This window comes from Thamnophis sirtalis, unplaced genomic scaffold (genome assembly GCF_051295495.1).
Source record: "Thamnophis sirtalis isolate CommonGarterSnake01/CBP01778 unplaced genomic scaffold, rThaSir2_p1.2 scaffold_2, whole genome shotgun sequence".
Classification (NCBI taxonomy): Eukaryota; Metazoa; Chordata; class Lepidosauria; order Squamata; family Natricidae; genus Thamnophis; species Thamnophis sirtalis.
Window position 1 is genome coordinate 128174817 of NW_028261382.1, and position 24618 is coordinate 128199434.

Consider the following 24618-nt stretch of genomic DNA (forward strand, 5'->3'; position numbering starts at 1 on the left):
AGATTTTCCTCTCCCTCTCATCAATAGAGGAAAGGTCTCACTTATGAGAGGACTCATGAGCACCAATAAAATTGCCAATTGATTATGCCAATAGAACTTCAGCTTTTTCAGATATGATATATTAATTGGTCATGAGAGATTTGCTACAAAAAAATACCTGAATCCAGTCCAATGAAAATAGTCCAGGAAACCAAGCAACTTGGCATTTAATAATTTGAAATAACTGAACATTATTTAACAATACTACTTAGTAGAATGTATAACTTTCCCTGATAACAAATTGAGCAGATTCTAGGTAATTGATTCATGGTTACTTCATTTCATTTCATAGAAAAATGTCCTTTATGTATTCTTTTTCAGACAGAACTATCAGCTTTTGAATAAAGCCTTTGTAATATTATGATTTTATTTTTAATACCCTATGGCCATCCATCTTTGTGAATGAAGTGAAAGGTTAAGAATCTCATTTTCTAACTTGACATTAAGCAGGATATTAAAATTCTCAGCCATTTGTTATGCCATTCATCTTGTAAACAATAGAATATGCTCTAATTTGTTTTATGCCATAGAAATTATTTACTACATCACTTAAATAAATCTTATCTTCAGCCTAAAACTGTGGTTTTAGTTGGAACCATCAGCCATAATTTTGTGTAATGCCTCCCTTTTAGTTATGAAACCAAAGCTGTAACTTTGATACAGACAGTAATCATTCATCTAATCTTAGAAAACTCTATTCATGTCTACTTAAAAGTAAGCCCCACTGAATTTTGGTGGAAATTATTTGTAGGTAACCGAGACAAAAATTACAGATTGCATTGTGTGTAGTGAAGTATAGGATTCTTTCTGATGTTTTATTTATAATTCAATTCCTCTTCAGAAACAAAAACATTCAAAAATAATATGCAATAAATAAAATTATTTTTATAACTTTTTCAGTTTGTCAATTGAATATTAAAATTGTATGTACAGCACTTTGGAATCAGAAACAAAAAAAGATTTCAGAGCATACAGAGGTGTAAACAGACCACATTCCTATAATTCCTTAAACCAATCATGTGTTTTCATTGCTAACATATGATCTCAAGAGTAAAAAGTGTTTAGTTTTAGGCAATTTTTTTCAAACTTGGTAAATTTACGATACATGGACTTGTTAGATGGACATGTTAGATGTTGATTTCTGGGAGTAGGGTACATCACATCTTAAACTTTCCAAGCTTGAAAAACATTGTTTTTAGGCATCACATTACCACATATTCCTAAGCAATTTTTTGCTTTCAACTCCTTAATCTCACCTTCCTTAATGAATATTATATTTTGTTTTATATTAATTCTAATTTTATGTGCCTAAATAGATAATTTAACAAGGATTTTTCTCCCTTGTAAAAAAAATTATTTACTGAATAGTTTGACTACTCAGCTGATACTGAAAGTTGTAAAGAATGCGGGGCTATCAAAATCCCAGCCTAAGGGCCGAATCCATCATGTGCAGGCCATGCCCATGTCCAGTTTAGTGATAGGGGGGAAATCCCGATATGTCATGTGACGCCGCCGTGATGATGTGAGTTTGATAACCCTGCCCTAGAGGTATTGCTGGAAATTATTCACAAAGTGAAAAATGCTGGCTATTTAGATTATTTTGATACACAAAGAAAGCAAAACATTGGTGGCATTCTGATGTTTAGCCATCTATCTAAGAAATTCATGGACTCTGAAATAAATTGACTATGAAAAAATAAGAGAACTAAGCAGAGCAATGCATTTCTGCTATCATTTATTTAATGTGTTTAGAATCAACAATGATTTGATTTGTTGAGGAATAAGAGACTATATTACTTAATGCCAGGTTTTTGTTGTTTTTAATCTGTTTAGTTTTACAGCTTTGTTATGTTCTTCATGATGCTTTTATTTTTGATTAGGAGTCATTCAGAGATGGTTATAAGTTGGGTGGCTTAGGGGTGGGTTCCTGCCAGTTCTAACCTCTTCTATAGAAGAGGTTTCACAAATGTACAGTGCTGTTTAGAACCAGTTCCAGCTCTCTCCACCCGCCCGTCCGCATATCATCAAGATGAAGAGCGAGAGGAGGAATTCTGGGAGTTGAAGTCCACAAGTCTTAAAGCTGTCAGGTTTGAACACTCCTGGCTTTTTTTCTAAAGGGTTAGGGGTGTAATGGTCTTGTAACTTGACAGCTTTAAGACTTGCGTGCTTCAAATACCAGAGTTTCTGAGCCAATATTTATTTTGGTTGCTAAGCAAGAGCGTTATTAAGTGAGTTTCACCACATTTTACAAGTTGGCCACGTCCACCCAGTCACATGGCTAGCAAGCCACTCTCATCCTGTCACATGACCAGCAAGCCATTCCTACCCGGTCATATGGCCGGCAAGCCACTCCCATAAATCAGGCCACACCTACAGAAGAGGTTCTAAAAAAAATTGAAACCCACCACTGGTGGCTATATACATGTTTAAACAAATAATCAAATTTAAGCAAGAATGCATACTATATATTATACAACAAGGCATATGATTAAGAGGAAAAAAAGCAATGAGAACAAACAGATGAGAAAATGGAAAGCAATGTCTGGACAAGTGTATAAACTTCAGGCAAGCAAATGGGACCACAAGCAATAACAAACAGCCATTTTGGCTTGGTTCCTGCCTGGTGCTCAACTTAATAGCAACATTGCTTAAGAGTAAAACTTGGCTTTTAGCCTTGGCTCATATCAGCAAACTGAGTTAACCCTGTGCAGTCAATATAAGAGGCTATTGCTGGAGAATTACAGTAGCATCCTACAATAAAGTTGTCTAATGGATAAAGTATCAGTCATCCTCAAAATGAATCTTTATTCAACTTCTGCTAGTGTACATCCATATCTATTGGAGATCAAAGGTTAGCTAGCATTTTATTTGTGATAGCTCTACATTCCAAAGATATACAGATCAAATGCAAATCTCACAACACAAATCTGTTCCATAAACTGATTAAAATTATCCCTTTGGCAGGAGAACCAAGAAAGCATAATTGACAGAAATAATTACAAAAAAATCTCAGCAAGGAATAATTTTAAATTACACTGAGACATCTCTCCATTTTTTTTTATCAGAAACAAGTGTTATCTTGTAGTATTAACAATACGTACCAAAGGGAATAATTGCAAGAACACTTCAAGCACAAGGCTTAATTAACATTTCTTTTTGTTACAAAATGATAGCTTTTCAACTAATTTAGGTAGACATTTTGTGAAACATTTGCAAGTGCTTCTGAAAACACTGTAATCTATGTAAATAGCAATAATATTTAAGAAACTGTTCCTTTGATTTCTTACTGAGTATATTAGACCTAATCGTAAACATAACAAATTACTTATTAGAAAAATTGTAGCATATCTTCCAGGTGTTCCAAGTAGACCTATAGTTCAGGAAGTCACCTATTCCAGCTCATTATTCCATGGATTTTTTTTTACTGTCACTATCAGTAGAGTAGCTACTAGCAGGAAGCTGCTTGTTCTTGTAATATGAGGTCCAAAATGTATATGCTACCTTATCTGCCATTATTTCTAACCTACAATGCTACCTGTGATGTAGAAGGACTCTTACCTTTACTACATTCACAGATTCTGTAATTCCAGTTAATTCTTGCACAAGGTATAAGGAACAGGTCCTTCTTGGTCATCCCCTCAATCACCAAAATGTCTTGGGCTAGTCAGGGCTATTGCAAGATGATTCAAAAGTTTGTGTGCCCATAATATTTGTTCCCTTCTTATCAAGTGGCTTGACTCAGCCACAAGGGAATTACACTCTTTGGACAAATATTCTCTTCAAACATTCTAGATAAAATTGTGGTTCATAGTTGATACTGGATTGAAGAAAACACTGAGAAATTTTAGGGAGCATCTTTATTTTGTAGATAACTTTAAACTATGTTTTGCTTTTAAAGTTAATGATGGTAAAAGAGCTTCTTTTGTGAGTGCCATTGCTGCATAGTCTTGGGGAAATTGTGTTGATACTGCAGGCTGGCACTTACTCCTTTAATATCTTGGAGCAATACTGTACATTGGAGAGCCTGAGTTAGAAAATGATAATCACAAATGACAAAACATCAGGATGGACTTGATTTAGGAGCCTTTCATAAGTCCTAAAGGCTAGTTTTGTGACAAACTCTAGAGTCCTGAATGTGTGTAGGGACCCATTTCTTGTTTTGCTAATCATTGTGTGGTATGATATTGGCTGCTCTGTGTTTTAATGTATATATTGTTGTAATTATTTTAATTTTGTTTTTTACCCAAAATCATTTGTTTAGATGGGTGGGTCTACAAATTGAATTAAGGAATTGTCAGCTACTGATGTCAAAGTGATAACAAATCCAATCAAATGCCAATAGTTTAAGCCACCATGTGGAAAACAACTGCCAGAGGAATTGTAATCATTCCATTGGTAACATAGTTTGGGAGACCCAATTTTTTATACTGTGTTTAGTCCTGGAATGAAGATTATTGAGTCAGAATAGAATAGAATAGAATAGAATAGAATAGAATAGAATAGAATAGAATAGAATAGAATAGAATAGAATTCTTTATTGGCCAAGTGTGATTGAACACACAAGGATTTTGTCTTTGGTGCATATGCTCTCAGTGTACATAAAAAGACAATATACATTCGTCAAGAATCATAAGGTACAACACTTAATAATATTCATAGGGTACAAATACGCAATCATGAAACAATATCAATATAAATCATAAGGATACAAGCAACAAAGTCATGCTATAATAAGTGGGAGGATATGGGTGATAGGAACAATGAGAAGACTAATAGTAATAGTAATGCAGCCTGAGTGAATGGTTTGACAGTGGTGAGGGAATTATTTGTTTAGCAGAATGATGGCGTTCAGGGAAAAAAAACTGTTCTTGGGTCTAGTTGTCTCAGTGTGCAGTGCTCTTTAGCATCAGACAACAAAATGAAGACATGTTCTAGTAGCCTTCCTTCCCTTTTCTTTCATGTTTTAGAGTTTAAACTATTTATTTTGATACCAGAAAATTAGAAGAAAGTGCACATCATAGTTGAATGACTAAAACAAAAGAAGTCTGAATATGGAATAATATCTTTAAATAGTTAAATATTAGACAGTTATGCCCATTTGATTATCGGCCAGCAAGATTGCAGTTCTGGGAATTGTAAACTCACTTGGACTGCTTTATACCTATCTGCCTTCCCAGGTGGACCAGATAAGATACCAGGCCAGATGAGCTAATTTTACTTTATTGTAAATCTTCATTAGCAGAATCTTGAAAGCATGGAATTACAAATTCCCCACCATCTCCTTTATTGCCTGAAAATGGGGGTATCCCTTTTTAGCACCGTTCTCCACCTATTAAGCAGTTGCAAGCTATGATTTATTTTATCTGACTCTTCCTATACACTGTGTCTTCCACCACCTACCAAGGTTATTCCCACATATTGTTACAACACTTTTCAAAATGTCTGTATGAACTATCAGCTTCTTCCCCCTTTGTCTTGCCCTGGTAAATTTCAAGAGGTATATTGTCAATCCTGCAGGTGGACCAGACTAAGAAAAGTTGTGCCCCGAGGAATTACTTTTTCTCTATCCAGAATCAGCACCTTGAAGCCCTTGGCTTACTTTTCATGCTTGATTTCAAAATCCCTCTGCAACTAATCAGTTTGGAATCCTTGTAATAAATATATCTATAACTTCCCTGGCAATCTGCTGCTTGGGAGAAAGGAAAGCTTCAAACTCTATCCATTTGTTCCAGTCCTTCCAGTCATTAACATTTCCCCCTTAATGTTTAGCAGCCCTGAGATAATGTGGCCTTCAAAGAAATGAAGAAGGATTGCCAGACCAAATCTCTCTCATTTTTATGTCTGGGTGTTGCCATTCTCTTCCCAGGCCTCAAATTAAATTAAAACAAAAGCTTTGGATGCTTAATGGTAGATATGGTAGAACTAATTCTGCTTAATTTGCCTTTTCTTTACTATCAAATTTTAGAAGGTGTTATTTTTGTGTGTGATGTTATGTTCTTTTTTGTGGACTTGGATAAAGGCAAGCAAATTACACAATAGCCTTTGGTCACCATTATTCTTTATTTAGCTATGCTTGCTTTGTTGCATTTGGAAATATTTCAAGCTTCAGACAGTTTTTTCAGACAGTGTCTTTAAATGGGGTTGCCTCCAGTCCCCTAGGAACATTTATCTATTCCAACTGAATTTACATATGAATAATATATATGGGCAGAGGTGGGCTGCACTTAGGTTCACAAGCGCTGGTTGTGAGCGTTCATGCATGTGTGTAAGCTTTGGTCACATGCGCCCCTTTGAGAGTGAAACGGAGCTTCAAATAAGCAGTTAATCAAGTGTAGTAGGAGAGGCACAAAACTCAGCTGGGCAGTGAGAGAAGAGGGAACAAACCAGAAACTTGGTTATAAATGGATAGTTTAGCACAAGTGAGGGTGGGCAGGCCTAGCCCACTATCAAAGCTAAGGGTTCGCAGCCCACCACTGTATTTGGGCATGTATACATTTGTAAAATGGTAATCGTAGGAGGTTTCAGCAGCAAAAATATTATCCATACTTGTTAATTAATCATATCCAGTCAAATATAGGCTAAGTCTCTTTAAAAAGGGAAGAAAACAAAACATATTAGAACACCTAAATAAAGCTTCTATACAATATCCCCAATTATAATTGGTTGTACGGGATATGATATAGGAATTAAAGATAGAAACATTTTTATTGGCTAAGTCAGAAATCTCATATTATGAAGTAATGTAAGCTAGTTATGTTTTGTCCATTATTGAAAGGAAGAATTGAACATATGAGGATTGATTTCTGAATAGACTTGGTTAACAACCAAGTTCAATAGAACTCCATCAGAAGTCCCAATTTCACACAATGGAACTTCTGTCAAATAGAAATCAGTAAATTTTAAATATTCAGACATTTTTAAAGCATAAAAAATACTTTGCATTACTTGGTAACTCAGAGCTGATGGACATTATTATATGAATTTTACCAATTGTAAGCTGATACACAAGAATGCATTTCCTGGAGTCTGTAGCAATTTGCTTCCAATAAGATGTCTACAGTAAATTAAATTCATAAAACTGTGTCATTTATAATTATCTCTCAGATTTTTTGTCATATATATATGCAACAGTAAAAATAATGGCTTTCTGTCTCGATGGTCTCTTGTGATGAGCCAATAGACAGAGAGAGGAAGCAGTATGGTTCCTCCCATATTTGGTCATACCAGGGATTGTGACACTAAATACATACATACATACATACATACATACATACATACATACATACATACATACATGCATGCATACATGCATACATACATAAAAACTATATATATATATAGTTCTGGTACATATATATATATGTAAAAACCAGAATTTAACCTACAGAATTCATCATTGCAAAATTAATATGAACTTTGGCATCATTTTTGTAAATCAGTGTATTTTAAAAGATACTTGCTACATGTTCACTTTATAAAAATATAGATATGGGCTGAATCTAAAATTAGAATAGATCAGTAAAATAACTCTTGTGACTCTTTTGGATTTTATTTATTTCAGTATTGTATTATTTTAATTTTATTTTATACACTTATTTTAATGGTATTTCCTGGATATGTGTGAATATATGTATCTTTGCATATGTTTTTATGTAAGATAGGCAGAAATATGGGGATAAACAGAGCACTAGTAGAACATTAAGCTTCTACTCTATTTCCAATTATTTTGTCATCTCCCATCCCAAGTGATTTTGTTTAGTTGTAAATGTTTGATCAGGACAGCTATTCTCTCCCTTTATCCTGTCATACTCCACCTAACTTTCCTCAGTATATTTTTTACAATGATGTTGGCTTATTTAAATATTATTTGCACAAAATTATTGGTTCATTTAAGGATTATCTTATCATTTGTTCCTGTTCCCTTCATTCAAGAGCCAAGGTGGCGCAGTGGTTAAATGCAGCACTGCAGGCTACTGCTAGATCAGCAGGTCAGCGGTTCAAATCTCACCAGCTCAGGGTTGACTCAGCCTTCCATCCTTCCGAGGTGGGTAAAATGAGGACCCAGATTGTTGGGGGCAATATGCTGACTCTCTGTAAACCGCTTAGAGAGGCCTGAAAGGCCTATGAAGCGGTATATAAGTCTACTGCTATTGCTATTGCTATTGCTATTGCTATATTCTACCAACCAGCAAAATTGGTAGAAAATATAATTGTGTGATATTTTATATTGGTTTGCTCTGATTAGTTAGGGTGAAAGTGCTCATACTCAATATTATATAATTTTAAAAAGCCAGCACATGGAAAATATAGTAATGGGCATGTTCATAATCCGTAAATACATTAGTTGTATTTTATGTTACCCAATGAGATTTAAGACAAAAAAAAAACAGATTTCAATTATGACATTAGAAGAGGGTAGATGAACTGAATATTCAGGGAGAATAAATATATTTGTGAATATATAAAATTATTTGACAGGTAACTTTATAGAGTAAATTATGCTAGCGAAGATTAATAGTTTGATTTTAAGTTAATTTTAAGTTAACCATTGCACAAATATGCTACTTATGCACGCAGTGAGATGGTTAAATGGTTAAAAATACTCCAAATTCCAAAGCAAAGTTTCCCATGTTAATTTCAAGACATTCTGTCATAGAAATCCAGCTTAGTGTCATATACGTATTTCGTATCACATAACCACTTGCCTTTGGTCTTGTTGATTGGGATTAATGAGAATTGAAGACCAAAACTTTAGTAGCATGCCAAATCCTTTTCAAGAACTTGTCCTGTGTTTATCTTGTTAGCTAAAATAACTGTTCTTAACTGTTCAGTATTTACAACCTGGACCACTCAATATGTCTATGTGAGTCAAAACATCTAAAATACAAAACCTGTTTACATATTGACATACTTTAAAAGAAAACCGATACACTTTGTTCTTTCTCACCTCTCAACTTCTATCAGGATGTTGAATCCTAGTATGATAAATATATTCCAGATGTCTTTGATTACTCTGGGCAGGTAGCTAAGGAATATCAAATCGACAGTACAGTCTGTAAATCCCTCTTTGCTGTCCAGTTCTAAACATGATGAGAAAGCTTGGAGCAACTTTAAAGATTTAAGGATTAAGCAGTCTTTTTGTAGCAGCAGAACTAATGTTCTTTATTTAGGTTCTACAAAAATCAAGCAAGAAAGTTATAATTACTAGGAATCACTTTTTGAAGTGGGTATTGAATATCAATGAATGTCTTTGACATAATCTTCAATAAGTACTTACATACCAGTGGTGGAATACAACCTGTACGCCACAGTACAGGCATCCCGGTGCTGTTCTGGTATGGTGCTCTGGAGGGCCCCCCCTCCTTACCTGTATTTGAGCCTATTGGGGCTTATCCGCATACACACGGAGCGTACAACACCTGCATGATGCTCCACCGAGCATCTGGAGCATTGCAGATTGCCGCATGGGGTAAGTATGCATGCGCACACTGTGCGCATCTGTGCACATGCATGTGGTGGATGCCTGGCCCCGTTGCACCATAACCCACCACTGTTACATACATACCCGAAGATTAAACAGTCTGGTACTGTGATTAAAGACATCACACTAGAAACCAGGAGTCTGTCAATTCGAGTCCTGCCTTAAGCACAAAACTGTTTTATGTTTTGTTTTTATAGTGGTGGTGGTGGTGGTGGTGGTGGTGGTGGTGGTGGTAGTAGTAGTAGTAGCAGTAGTAGTAGCAGTAGTAGTAGTAATAGTAGTATTTAGAATGTGGACTATATCTTTGAATGGTTTGATTTCATATAGCTTGATGAAATGAAAGCATAAAATAGAAGAAGCTTTGGTATGTCTCTATAATATGCTTTTGGCATTACAAAGTCAGTTTTAAAGGAGCAATTGGTCATGAATTTCATTTCTGTCAGTAAATGTGTTAGTGTATTAAATGACCATTTAGTAGATGGTGCACCAGTAGAGATGCAAGCTTTTATGAATGTAAAGAGTATAGTATTGATTTGCAGAGATTTGGAAATTAATAGCAGGGGCATTCTCATGATTTGGAATTGAGCCATCATTCAAAGGCCAGAGCAAAAACTAGAAATTGTCAGAAGGCTTTTTAGAATCTATGGATCATAAATGTTGCAGATTTGCATATGTTATTAAGAAACTTTTTTTTAAATTATATCATGTTGCAGGCTGCCCACCATTGGCATGGTGTGTATGTATGTACGTATGTATGTACGTATGTACATATGAATGTGGTAGACAGCCTGTAACATGATATAATTAACAAAATACAGCAATATATAAAGCATATAAAACAAATCTGGAGAAAGAATACCAATACTACATCCCACAAGATATCCACATACCATTCTAATCCAAGATCTGGGGGAAGATCCAGGTTTCACGGTTCATTTAAATAGACTCATGGCTCAAGGCCACTATGATAACAATGGGATACCATTTCAAAGAGCAGGCAGTGCAACAGAAAAGGCCCACTTCCTGGCTCTTATCAAGTGACTTTGTCTAATCAATGGGACTATGAAAGTGTGAAAACTAATCATATAAGATAGGCAGAAATTATGATGGCTTATGTCCTTCAACAAACCAAGGCTGTTGCTATCAAGAGTTTTATAGGTTACAACAAGCACTTTGAATTCTAACTCCCAGTGAATCTGAGTGACATTAAATCTAAATGAAGCCAAGTGACTTTATCCTCCGATGCCCAAACATTCCCATAGAAGCTGTAAAGATGATCATGGTGGCACCACTGGCAAACCAAAAGGTGATCAATGAAAGATCTGAAAATGGCAAAGAACTGGTGCTAATATCCTCCACTTTTTAATGCTTAAGTGAATATATACTGCCCTTTCCTAATATCATTTATTCCAGACGTGTCAGGGCATCAAAATTTTCAGCCAGTTTAGTCACACAAGCTAGGAATTCTAGTAACCAGACCCAACACAACACATTTGGATACCTTTAATGCTGAAGAGGCTGCAAGGTGGCTCAGTGTTAAAGATGCTAGGTTTGTCAGCTTAAAAGCTGACAGCCAGGGTTCGACACCCGAGCACTGTGAGACAGGGTGAGCTCCTGTTACTTGCCCCAGCTCTTGCCCACCTAGCAGTTTGACAGCATGCAAGTAGATAAATAGATACCACTTTGGTAGAAAGGTAATAGTATTTCATGTGCCAGTGTATAGCACAGGTGTCAAACTGTGACAAATTGCAATGTTATTTCCCTTTGCGGAGCTGGATGGGCATAGCTTGTGTGTAATGCATCTGGCCCATGGGCCACCTGACACATCCAGCCAGTTTGACACCCGTGATTTATAGTCATGCTGGCCACATGACCACAGTAATGTCTTCAGACAATGCTGTTTCCCTCAGCTAAAAAATGGAGATAAGTTCCACCTCCTAGAATCAGACTTGACTGACAGGAAAAATCATTACCTTTAATACTGAAGATGATAAACGTAGCAAAAAGAAATTAGACAAAAGCTTGCTTTTTTGTTTGTTTTTATATTTAAGTACATTGCTTATGGAAGTCTTTTTTAAAAAGCCAAAGTTTCCTAAAGAATGTAGAAAATATATATTCTGTGTGCATGAGAGAAGATAGGTCAAGAGTGCAAAATAAAGTGAATCTGATGCAATAGCCAGATGGTCTTATGCAAATACTTACTTTGGATCTGAATCTTTGCTCAGCAATACATGCAAGGGCTAATTTCAAAAATCAGCTGAAACTATAGTTGCAAATTCTTAACCAGCAAGGATTGTGTTACATTTTCTGAGAAATATTGACAAAGCAAGTGGAAGGGTGAAGGTACAAATTATTGCAGACTGTACTGCTAAGAAGTATGAATGTCTTTGAAGACTGGCTGTTGTTGTGGGGGAATTATTTTTATGTATTTATTTACAGTATATCCTGCATTTATTATTTTTACAAGTAACTCAAGGGGGCAAAATAGTCAACACACATCCTTCTCCTATTTTCCCCACAACAACTGCCCTGGAGGTGAGGTGCGGTTGAGAAAGAATGGCTGGCCCAAAGTCACTTGGCGGCTTTCATGCATTAACTGATTAAATTCATGAATTAAATAATTCATGGGAACAGATAACTGATTTGTGCTCATCAATAACTGCCTCTGAATAAAATTGTAGGTGGCTGACATCTCTGATGACTTTTAGAAATACGATTCAGTGTGGTCTTCTTCTATATCTGCTTCTCTGTGAGAGAATTTAATTTTGCCTTTTTGCCTTTTTCTTATCCTGGAAGTTAGGCAATTAATCCTAAAAATTGCTTTACTCTTCTTCCTTAAGTACAGTCGTATGTCTTGAAACTCAGAATAACTAAAGTAGCTAGCAAACCAGAGAAATTTTAGAAGCTGTATTTGAAACCAATGCTATATTGGGAACAGTAAACAGCTAATAAGAATCAGTCTTTAGGACTATTTATTTATTTTATTAGTTTGTCAAACATGTACAAGATAACAGGTGTAAGTATGGACATGGACATGAACAAAATAAATGAATACAAATAAATGGAGACAGTAGGACAGGGATGGTAGGCATGCTGGTTTGCTTATGCATGCCTCCTTTACGGACCTCTTAGGAATGGGGTGAGGTCCACAGTAGATAGTTGAAGGTTGAAGCTGTGAGGATTTGAGGATATAACAATGGAGTCAGGTAATGCATTCCAGGTATTGACCACTCTGTTGCTGAAGTCATATTTTCTGCAATAGAATTTGGACAGTTTACTTTGAGTTTGTATTGATTGTTTGTCCATGTATTATTGTGGTGGAAGCTGAAGTAGTCATTGATAGGTAGGATGTTGTAGCAGACAATTTTGTGTATTGTGCTTAGGTCCGACCACAGGTGGCGCAGTTCCAGGTTGTCCAAGCTCAAAATTTCGAGCCTGGTGGCATAAGGCATATTTAAATAAAATAATATTTTAAAAAGGCATATTTAAATAAAATGTTTAACAAAGTAAGCCTTAAGAAGGTCAACTTGGATTTCCATTTGAATGTGTTGACTGCAAACTGTATCCTTCAGAAACGCTGCTTACTTTGAGTCTTATTTAAAATCTAAAAAAATGCACCCCGGAGAAACTTTCTTACCTTTTACAGGGAAAGAACCTGCCAATCACTAGTAAGGCTGCACTGTTTGTTTCAAAGGCTATCTTGAAGAAGACATAATATCTAGGGGTTAACTGGGATTAATTGTAGGCGTGATAGTTATTTAGGGTCATGAACTTTTTTGAATATATATTTTGTATTTTTGCATAGGTTTTGGTATATTTGATATGGTCAATTGACTTAATAAATAAAGTTTCTATCTATATATTTAAATGTGAGATTGATTTGGGTTCTATAGGATAGCTTGGAAAATGGCCAAAACTTTCCAGAAGGCAACAGTGATAAATTGTTTGTGCAGTGTTGTAAAAAAAAAATATCACAGAATTATCAGGAGTTATTTTGTACTGAAATATACTAGACAAATTAGATAGTTCTATTTGTAATCAACCAGTTGCTTTTCCAAGCCTTGTTTTTTTAAAAAAATTTGATTTCCTCCCCTATCTTTATTTGGATTAATTGAATGAAAGCTTATGGACAGCATTCTCCAATTGTTGGCATATGAGTTCCGTGCGCTTTCGGCATTTAGTCATATTGGCCACATGACCACAGAGACGTCTTTGGACAGCGCTGGCTCTCCGGCTTTGTAACCACACCTTAGAGTCGGGAACAACTAGCACATATGTGTGAGGGGAACCTTTACCTTTATGCTCCCATTTCCTATTTTCCCCAAGTAGCCCTATGAGGTGGACAGTGGACTTACATGAAATGTTGGAATGGCTGCAAAAGAGACAACTGCCAGTCAGAATGTGGCCATTGTGGAAAACAAACTGGTGAGGATCTTTCTCAGTCATGCCCACATTACTTTACCTGTCAATCTCTCAGACAAATACTCACACTGCCAAACAAATCTGAGGGCAAGACTCAATCAGCAATTTTATTTTATTTTCTAAGAATGTCCATGAAACCCTTGTGGGGCTCAGAGACATTTTTGTAAATAAATATATTCCTTTGCAGTTTTTTTTTACTTAATTTGCTTTTGATTAAAACATTACAACTAACATTTTTAATAGTTTGAGAAGAGATTATGTTTGCAAGATGTTCACAAGAATCCTATTGCCACTTCCAGTCTATAAGAAACTATTTGTTCTGTCATTACTACATTTTTGATTCCACCACTGTACATTGTCACTACTCCAGGTCATTGGCTTGTGAAGGGAGAGGCAGAGTAATATATGTTCTTTCATATATACTGTTTTAAGATGCAATGTGAGTTCCATAAAATGTAGCTGTTTGGGAGGGAATAAAATTAGCATAGGAAAAGATTTTCAGTGACAGAACAATATCTCTCCCACAACAGATACAGTTTAGTTCCAATATTAGGATGACCCAGTGATAATACTACTGTGTTGTAATATTTCAAGCTCTTGAGCACTGGCATCAGAATTTTAGTCATCATTCATGCCTGAAACTGACAGATTTAAAATCCAAAGACAGCCAAGTAAAATATGGTAAGTCATTTAGTTGTGCTCCATAGATTTGTAATGTGATTGTTCAAAGTAAGGAAGAAAGCTGTGTTACAGATACTGGTTAGCTCAGCTATTGTACATTATTTGACAGTCAGGTCATTATTTCAAAATAAAATCCTAGCACAGCTCTGGGTATTCCAAAATCGGTATTAAAAATCAAAAGAAAACTCTATGTGCATTTCCTTGAGCTGCCCAAGAATTTGTAGAATGCATAACAATAAATCAACAATACTCTTTTCTTCTTTCACTGTGAATATATGCCTCACTCTTCTACAGTCTGTAAATAAATACCACAAGCATCTGGGATGTGCAAAGCCCCTGAACTGCTTCATAAAGCAAGTTGGCACAAGCAAAGGATCCCTCCTCAGAATATTAATGTTTGTTTGATTTCTTTATGAAAGGTGCTTTGCTCATACCAATACATTTTGCACACTGATACACTTTTCAAATGTACTAACAGCTGAGACTGCTGGGGAAAAATGGAAGTAAATTTATTGAAGATGAATATCCCTAGAATTCCAGACAGAAGGATCAGACTTTTTTTAAAAAAAGAAATTGGATTCAATAATATTTTAGAAGAAAAGAAATCAGTATGGTTTTTAATAATTTGGGCTTGGAATACACTAAGATACCAATATCTTCAGCACTTTCAAATTTGGAAATCAATAGTTAAAAGATGCATCTGAAGCTACAGAAAACATAAAATGTTTTGTTGTTTTCCTTGAACACTGTGGATCTACAAAAAAACAGAATATCTATAGCAAACTGATGAATGGACTTCAAGGAGTACTTAGTTCTGTTTACCCCACTCTCATCTACATACCCCCACAGACACATCTACAGAGCCACATATATTGTTCCTTTACTGAACTGAATATGATGCTTAGCCCAGATAAGATCTCAGTTATTGTATGTCAGGCTTAACATAATTGTTTATAGAAATTACTCAATTTAAAGTTTTGTTTTTGTAAGTTTATAACTTTTATTTGAAAAGAATTAAAGAATTAATCAGTAATTAATTAATTAATTAATTAATCAATCAAACTATCACATGGAACTAATTGCAAACATGCTTTATTTAAATACATTATCACATGCAAGAGACACTGATTAATTTATCTAATTATAAATGCCTTTCTAGTCTGTGGTTACCATACAGGCCTGTAATGTAGTATATCTAAAGTGTACTAGGATAGTAAAGGATGTCCTAAGAATATCCATCACAAAGAACTATTTGCATTACTGTAATATATAATACATATTTGTGAATATCAAAATATACTATTAGAAATTCATATCTCAACATGATGAAGATAATTCCATTTTTTACAAATATGAGCAGTTACTACAGCTACCAATATTGTTCTCTTTATCAGTCTTTTTTTCTGGTACTATTCAGGGCTGGGCAAATCAACCTTACTCTCATCTTCTTCCAGAAAAGCAAAGGATGTTCAACACGAGGGATAACTGCAATATTGCATTCACAATATTAACCAATGAATTCAACCGTTTCATTCATTCAACCATATTCATTCATTCATTCATTCATTCATTCATTCATTCATTCATTCATTCATTCATTCATTCATTCATTGTTTAATTTCTATGGCCACTCATCTCAGTCAATGTCTCTGAGTAAGGTTTATGTTTTGCAACAGAGACCATTTTTAGGTTTTTCAAAGTAATGAGAGAATTAATGAGAGAATAGATTAGTATTTATAATCAAAACATATAGCCCAAAAGATTATTATTCATCTATAAGATTTCAAAAAGTTGAAACAAATATATGGAAAATAATGTATAATATTGTGGCAACTTTATCTAGTAGTTGACATACGGGTCACTGTATCAATGTTAAGATAAAATAACATTAGTTATTTAATATGTTTGTTTTATTTTGATCAATACCTATACAAGTATCATTTATGCATGCAACAGATGGTAAAACTGTAAAAATGAGAGAAAGATTGTGTGATCAATTACAGACTGTACCAGCAATTTCTAAATTTACAGAGGTAAAGTATGTGGAAGTGTTCATGTATGTATATTTTTAAATAAAGCTAATACCTCAGGTATTGTAAATAAAACTGTTTATCAACAAACTAATGAATTAGATTAAGTATCCATAAAAAACATTAAAGAAAAATATACACAAAACTCACAACATTAAAAGGGATGGAGGAATAAATTTAGTCAAAATTGTACAAACTTTTGTACAAAATTGTTCAAAGAGGCAGCTTGCTTCAACTTCAGAATAAATCTCACAGTGTATTTCCATTTGCTCTGATCATAATTAATGCAAATTACAATTGGCCCATAATCCAAGTCTGCAAGAAGTTTATAAGCATTCACCCTGATTAAGTGTGAAGTCATGAAAATGGGAAGAGATAAAGAAAATAATCTTCCTTTCTAACTTGGGTAGGAAATATTATTCCAGTTTGTACTGGTGGTGGTGGTAGTGGTGGGGAATGCCAAGGCTAAGCAGAGAAGCAGAGAAACATTAAAAATTGTTGTCCAACTTAATGCTAATGAAAGTTTGTATCTCAATAACTATTGTGATAATTACGGATGCCTCCAAATATCATCAGAAGTTCATTTGCTTATTTCCAGGATCAGTGGTTTTGGCGAGTCAGAAATAACAGGGTGATGGATGGATACCCCATGCAGATTACCTACTTCTGGAGGGGACTGCCTCCAAGCATTGATGCAGTTTATGAAAACAGTGATGGGAACTTTGTTTTCTTTAAAGGTAAGAAGTTTAAAATAATGCTTTCATTATAAAAATTCTACTAAGAAACTGTTAAACTAGCATCTTATCATTATTCTAAGTGGGAAGAAAGGCTGGCTATAAAGAGATGATAGATAGAATAGATGGTAGGTAGGTAGGTAGGTAGGTAGGTAGGTAGGTAGGTAGGTAGGTAGGTAGATAGATAGATAGATAGATAGATAGATAGATAGATAGATAGATAGATAGATAGATAGATAGATAGATAGATAGATAGATAGATTAAATGTAGTGAAAATATTATTAACTGAATACATAAACATGCACAGGAAGTACTTGTTTAGATCAAAATAAAACATCTCTCTGAATGATAGCCAAAGCTGCTTCAGGTTAAATTTCTGCTACCAGTTATCCAGAACCTGTCAGAACTGGCCTAATACCACCTCTGGTTTGAATGCATGAAAAGAGGGTGGGAGGAAATCCCAATTATACAAATACAATATTCCTAATTTAAATTGCATCTCCTTTTATTTGTTAGAAAAGATATTTTACTTTCCAGTATAACACACTACTTTGTTCTATTATTTTTTTAGATACAGCTGTGAATACTGACTTTGACCAAAGAAACATAAAGACTTTAAATTATTCTTATTCATTATTTCTAAGTCACATGGTGAACTGTAAATAAGTAAAATTCAATTTTGCTTATTTCTAATAAAGTAATGCACATCTGAGAATTGGAACTGTGAAATCTTTCAAGTTAGGGAACATTCAGAAGATTTCTTATTCCTAAAATTTCACATTCTGACATTATGACATTTTGTAAGATCCTAGACATTAACAAAAGTTTTTTTTTTTACTGCAACTACATTTGCCATAAGGATACATTTCCAATTTCTATTATAATCCTTATACTTTATTGATTTTTGAAATCTCTATCCTACCTACTGAGCAGTGATAATAATGGCAATTTTTAAATTGGACTGTTTTAATGTGCTTTATATCATGTGTGTCATTACAGAAATTAGTTAGTTCAATTTGCAGTAGCTAACTTTAATCCATAGTTATATTGTACAATATCCAAGATCATTTTAGGGGACAAAATTATGTCACCTTACGACTACTTGATGAACTTTCTTTCTCCCATTTGAAAGAACCCAACAAATAAGTTACTTTTCCAAAGTTTAGAAGAGCAAAGTTTTATATAGGTGAGAAGGAGAGATCATGTGCCATCCTGTGTCCCTGTGTCCTGTTTCATATGCCATGTCCATTTTAATCAGAATTAGTTATATTGGGCATTAGTTATTTGTCTTGCTTTTCATGTAATCTGTGTTACATAGTGATTTATCTGCCATTACCAATTCATGTGGGAAATGAAGTATTAACAATGTTCCTGTTCTCATGCAAATTTCCTTCGTAATTAAAAATTTCATAAAGACCAAAAATATGGCATGTGCAATGAAGTTTTTTGTATTCCTCTCCCCACCCTCAGTTTTTCACCAAGCATCAGCTGTTGCCTAAAATTAAAACTTTAAATATGCATCTAATTTGAGTTTAATGTGAAAATTATACATTCTACTGAATAAATACTAGTTTATCATTACAACCTGTTCACTGGGATTGAAAACTCATGTAGAATATAATTACTCATAAAGTATTTGTTAAATAAGGTACATTTATAGCAACACAGTAAGGGATTAGATGAAAACTCTCAACTTTAACTGTTATAATGAGTGGCTCATTGTAGCTTAAAGGTTGGTTAAGACAGCATGCTGGGTGGTACTGGAGTCTCTTGAAAATTGCTCTGGCTACCTTTGAATTTCTCTTCACCCTCTAACTTGAAGGCTTCTATCCCCAAGAATGTAAGTAGTGCAGCTTTGAGAAACTTCTTTTTATTTTTATTGCTTAATAAATAGTTAACATGGAAAGGTACCTTTTTGCCAGCTAATTATGGGTGGAGAGTTCACATAAGGGTGTGTGAACACAAAATGCTGAGAACACATATTGTAGAAAAACAGAAAAGAGCTAAAAAATGTACCACATTTCATTACTGCTTCAATGTGTTTAAGTCATTTATATTTGGTTTTGAGGTTTTTTTTGTATTATGGATTTTTCTAAGATGCTGTCTTGATTTAATCATCCCTTTTTCCTCTCCACTATCAACTATTTTATATGAAACTACATAAAATTGGAAAGGAATGTTTACATTTCGTTTTTTAAATAAAGTTTGATTCCATTTATCTCTTGTGAGATTGATTTTCCTCCAAGCAATTAAGGAAGTGATCCAAAGATAATTTTTCCAAAAGGCAACTGGACTTTCTTGGGTTTTTTCTTTGAAGATGTTTACTTCTCATCCAAGAAACTTCTTCACTTCTAACTGACTGGTGTGGAATGGAAAGGTGTACATTCTGTGAAGTATAAACAGTATAAATCCTTCAATTCCCAACCAGTCAGTTAGAACTGAAAAAGCTTCTTGGGTAGAGTAGACAGAAGACTTAGAATAACTTTATTGTTACTTTGAATGTACACTACTCGGCATACATTAAAATGAAATTTGGTTGAAAGAGGAGTTGGAATTCATTGACCACATGTCTCAGAATTACAGGAATAGGAGATAAGTGCTGTATAATTTATTTAATTTTTCCCTTTCTATTTTCTTTTAATTTATGACAAAACCAGTAGAGTCTGTGTGCTAGGATGCTCCCTAGAAAATAGGTGGTAGAGTGAAAACTGCCTGGCTGCATACCAAGGCAAGAAGCAAAACTGATGGGTAGCTCCAGAGGATTTATAGAAGAGAAGGTTCCATACTGTTAGCGTTTATACTGTGAATATAGCATTGATACCACAGAGAAATTTCAAGATTCTGAGTCCAAAACAAGTGTGTTTTGAGAATTTTAATCAGAAGAAAAAAGAATCAAGCTGTTTTGAGTTTATTCTGACAGAACAGCCGCAGCTCAGAATATTCCAATGTATCGAGAGGAATTGTTTTGTTCCAAGCTGAAAACAAAAGACATTTGCTATTTGATATATTCCCCTCATTCATGCCATGTGTAATTGGTTTGGCTTGGTTTTCCCTGGGGAGCACTTGGAGAACTTTTAAGGCAATTTAGCAGTAGATGTGATCTTCCGTTTTCAGACTTTTAAGAAAATCAGGATGCTTTCAGCTCCAGATGTTTAATTTTTGTGAAAAATGTCTTTGCTATTTTGAGGACCTATTCCAGCCTTCAAAAAGATGTCATAAGTAATAAGAGTTTCTCTTTTTTTCATTTTTGGGAAAAGGGCCAGATATCTGATCAAGTATTTCTTTCTATGTATATATAGTACATATCTTAATATTTCTGATATAAATAAATTTTCCTTTCTAGTTTATGGAAATGTAGCCTAATCTAATAGTGCCATAAATAAGTAATACCATTTTATAAGTATTATTAAATTATATCTTTTATTTTCAAAAAATCATGGCCTAGTGGGAAAAAAATGCTATTCATTTTAATACTATTCTTGTATTATTAGTACCACTGATTTTTGTTTATACTTACTCAGAAATGATTTTCATTTATCCTTTGAACTCCATGGGATCATTAAATGTTTTAATAAGTCCTTTCTGCAGAAGCTTTCTTAAAGAATATATGAAATCTGGAATGACACACACACACAAACACACACACGCACGCACAGACATTGTATTTCCCCGTAAATATAACCTATCGTGAAAACAAGCCCTATCCTGATTTTCATGCCTGTGCCTAATATAAACCCTATCCCCAAAATAATTCCCAGTTAAAACCTGTCCACCATCTGGTTGTACAAGGTGGGGCGAGGCACAGGCATGGTTGGACATAATAGGCACAATAGGTGTCAGGGCATGGGAGGCCTGGCTGTTGGGGCCCTAAGGTAAGTGGGTAAGTCATCTCCCATGGTGCTTATTTTGGGGCAGAAAAGAAGAGACACGAGACATATTTTGTAAGTGAAATTTTCTCTGGAGAAGGTATACATGTATATTCATGAGCAAACATCATTTCACTTTATTTGTACTGGCAAAATGACCAGGTAGTAATGTGAAATTAGTTTAGGATATATGTAGTATATATGAGTATATGGATACACATACAGTGCAATAATGGGTTTAATTAAAGTTAAATATTATGCAGCATTATTATGGAGATTGTGTGTAACTCAGAATAAATTTACTTTGTAACTTTAGTGTGATACAATGGCTCATCTTTTAGATCTAATTTCAAATTAGGAATGCAGTAGAAACTTACTATCCTTTTTTTCTAAGAAAATTGTTTAATTAAACTGGGATCTTTTCCAGAATGAAGATTCCACAAACATTTACTTCAAAATATTTACTGATTGATAAGCTGAATCCAAAATTGCATGCATTTGAGAGAGTTGTTTTAGATATGTTTTACAAAAAATATATACTTTAAGAAGATTCATACAAAAGGATATAGCAGTTGCTATATACTGTATACAGTATACCCACAAGATTACAAAATCATAACAAGGGAGTTTTTAAACAGATTTTTTTAACTAATAGAAAATTTGATAGAGCAGATAAAATTCTTGAATGCATACTAGATTTGTATTATGTCATAGCCCATCTTAAGATGCATGGTCTTTCTATAAAATGAAAGGTTTATTTAATTTCAAAATTTAGAAAGTGTGTTTGTGTGTTTCTGTGTGTGTAAACATTTTATGTATCTTATATTTTCCATTGATATTTGAGTACCAAAATCAAAAAAATTGACAGCTCACTTGAAAGTATAATCTCTTAGTAAAGTCTTTTTAAAACTTTTATATGACATAGCAATAGCAATAACAGTAGACTTATATACCGCTTCATAGGGCTTTCAGCCCTCTCTAAGCGGTTTACAGAGTCAGCATATTGCCCCCAACAACAATCCGGGTCCTCATTTTACCCACCTCGGAAGGATGGAAGGCTGAGTCAACCCTGAGCCGGTGAGATTTGAACCGCTGAACTGCTGATCTAGCAGTCAGCCTGCAGTGCTGCATTTAACCACCGCGCCACCTTGGCTCATAACCTTCAACAGTACCTTATGGCCATACTGCCCAAACTTTCTGCAAATAGGTGGTATAATATGAATAATTTCTTAAAAGGCAGTGATGTTCTTTTATTTGATTCAGGACTGCTTTCTCTTCTGAAAAGGAACAAGAAATGCTACAGAAGTATGTAACTGCTTTTTAAACATTAGCTCTACAAGATTGTGAAGTTCTTTTAGTGTGACACAGATTTTAAACAGTGCGAAAAGTGAACTGCCAAAGGCATCTGCCACATTAAAACTTGTACCAAGCTAAATGCAGCAAAATAAAAATTGTAGAAAAATTCACACCCCAGCTGTCATGACTCTCAACACTGTTGATGCCATTGCTGACAGATATATTTCGCAAGATAAAATATACAGACAGGATATGGATAAGAATCAAATAATGCCTAATTATAAAATAGAGGAAGATGCTGCAACAGTAATGAAATGAACCATGCCAATATTTATGATATAAGAAAAATAATAACCTAGCTAGGTATGTGATCCCTCCTATACAACCTGAACAGTAATTTGGTCAGGAATAACTGTTACTTGCTTATACTTGTTGGTTCGTAGTGTTCACCTAATATTAAACTGAGACTTAATTTATGCATTGTACTACCTACTGTCACTTAAATCTACCTTTCAGGTCAGATACATAGATTCTAGTTATTTTTAATTGACAATATTTTGTGCTTTTCAACAGATTTATACTATAGAGGAAATAGTTGTGACCTTTTTTTTGGAAAATACATGTACATATAATAATGCAAGTTGAAAACTAAGATGCATAACAATAGTATGCTGTACCTATTCAACTTGCTTCGCAAAAGGGAAAATCATGCAGAATTTAAAATATGTCTTATATAGAACCCACCTAGCAGAAATGTGTAGCATAATGGTTGAATTAGGCCCAGTTTCATTCTTTAACTTCAGTTCAGTTTTGGGTTGTTTCTTGTCTTTAAATCCTTTTAGCATTCAGTTCTGAATGTGAAAGCTTTTGTTCAGTTTCCTTACTCAAACTCATCCAAAATATGGCTCTCTATTCATGACCTCATCCTTCAACCGAAATCTGTCAGTGTTGACTTCTTGAGCTTAAGAAACAAAAAATAAACTTTTCTTTTAAGAAAAGCTTCAGTTCTGTTTGGGTTTCTTGTATATAGTCTGCACTACAGATAATGTTGACAGCCGAGGCAAAATAAACCCTTTATCTAGTGCATGCATAATATATCTCAGTGTGAACCCAAGAGAAAACTTGCAAATAAGTAATTACTGTTGACATTGTTCACCAGTTTCAAAGTAAGATATATTCAGTTACCTTTTAAAGTTTAATCTTTTTAGAGTTAAATGGCAGAGGAAAAGAAATGATCGGAATTATATAATTCCATTACTTTATAATGCTTCTATAATGGAAGGTTAACAAGACTGTTCTATTTCCATGATTTTACACATGTTAGGATGAATTGTACAATGTATGCATCCAGAAATAAAACAGCCATGTTCCTGAAATCCATCAGCAACCTAGAAATTAATACAAAGGGAAAAAAGGCTGATTAAGGAACAGTTGATTCAAGCCCAAGCACTGGGAATGAATATATCAGCATATAGCAGCATATAGCTCTAGCTATATTATCTATTTTCCATAGATAATAACATTCATATATAAATCAAAGGTTTCAAGGACTCTGAGATTCACCAAGCCAATTTTCCAGCCGTTTGTTTGTTTATTTAATTTAATTTCAAGGCCACCCAACTCTTCAATGTTTTCAACAATTTACAACAAAAAGAAAGATCATACTGTATTTTAAACGTTCTGTTTTATTCTGTATGATCTCAAACAAAGTCTTGTGGGTGGGTTTTTGTATTTCTTAAATAATGTAGAAAAGAATGTCTGCATGCTTAGAACATTAGACTACAGTGAGTTGAAATCAAGGTCAGTGTATCCATCTAGAAAAGGACAGAGTAGAGCAGATTAAGAAAACAATGTAGATGAAGCTTCTGAATACTCATGTGAGTTCTTGGGTGGAGAAGATTGTATTGGTTAAATGTCTATGGAGATTCTCAGTCATTCATCAGCCATGGTTGTCCCAAAGGTGCTTTTTCAAAAGGCAACTGGATTTTGTTTTTCCTTGAAGACGTTTCACTTTTCATGCAAGAAGCTTCTTCAGCTCAAGTTCAGAACTGAAAAACTTTCTTAGATG

General features: G+C 34.4%; 1 protein-coding gene across 1 annotated transcript in view; it reads left to right on the top strand.

Annotated features, from left to right (window-relative positions):
- Positions 1-24618, top strand: part of MMP16 (matrix metallopeptidase 16) — a 149092-nt gene that overhangs the window by 104880 nt on the left and 19594 nt on the right. Inside the window, exon 7 of the mRNA XM_014072008.2 lies at positions 17252-17390. Coding sequence (XP_013927483.1) covers positions 17252-17390 — 139 coding nt within the window. The remainder of the gene's footprint in view (positions 1-17251; positions 17391-24618) is intronic.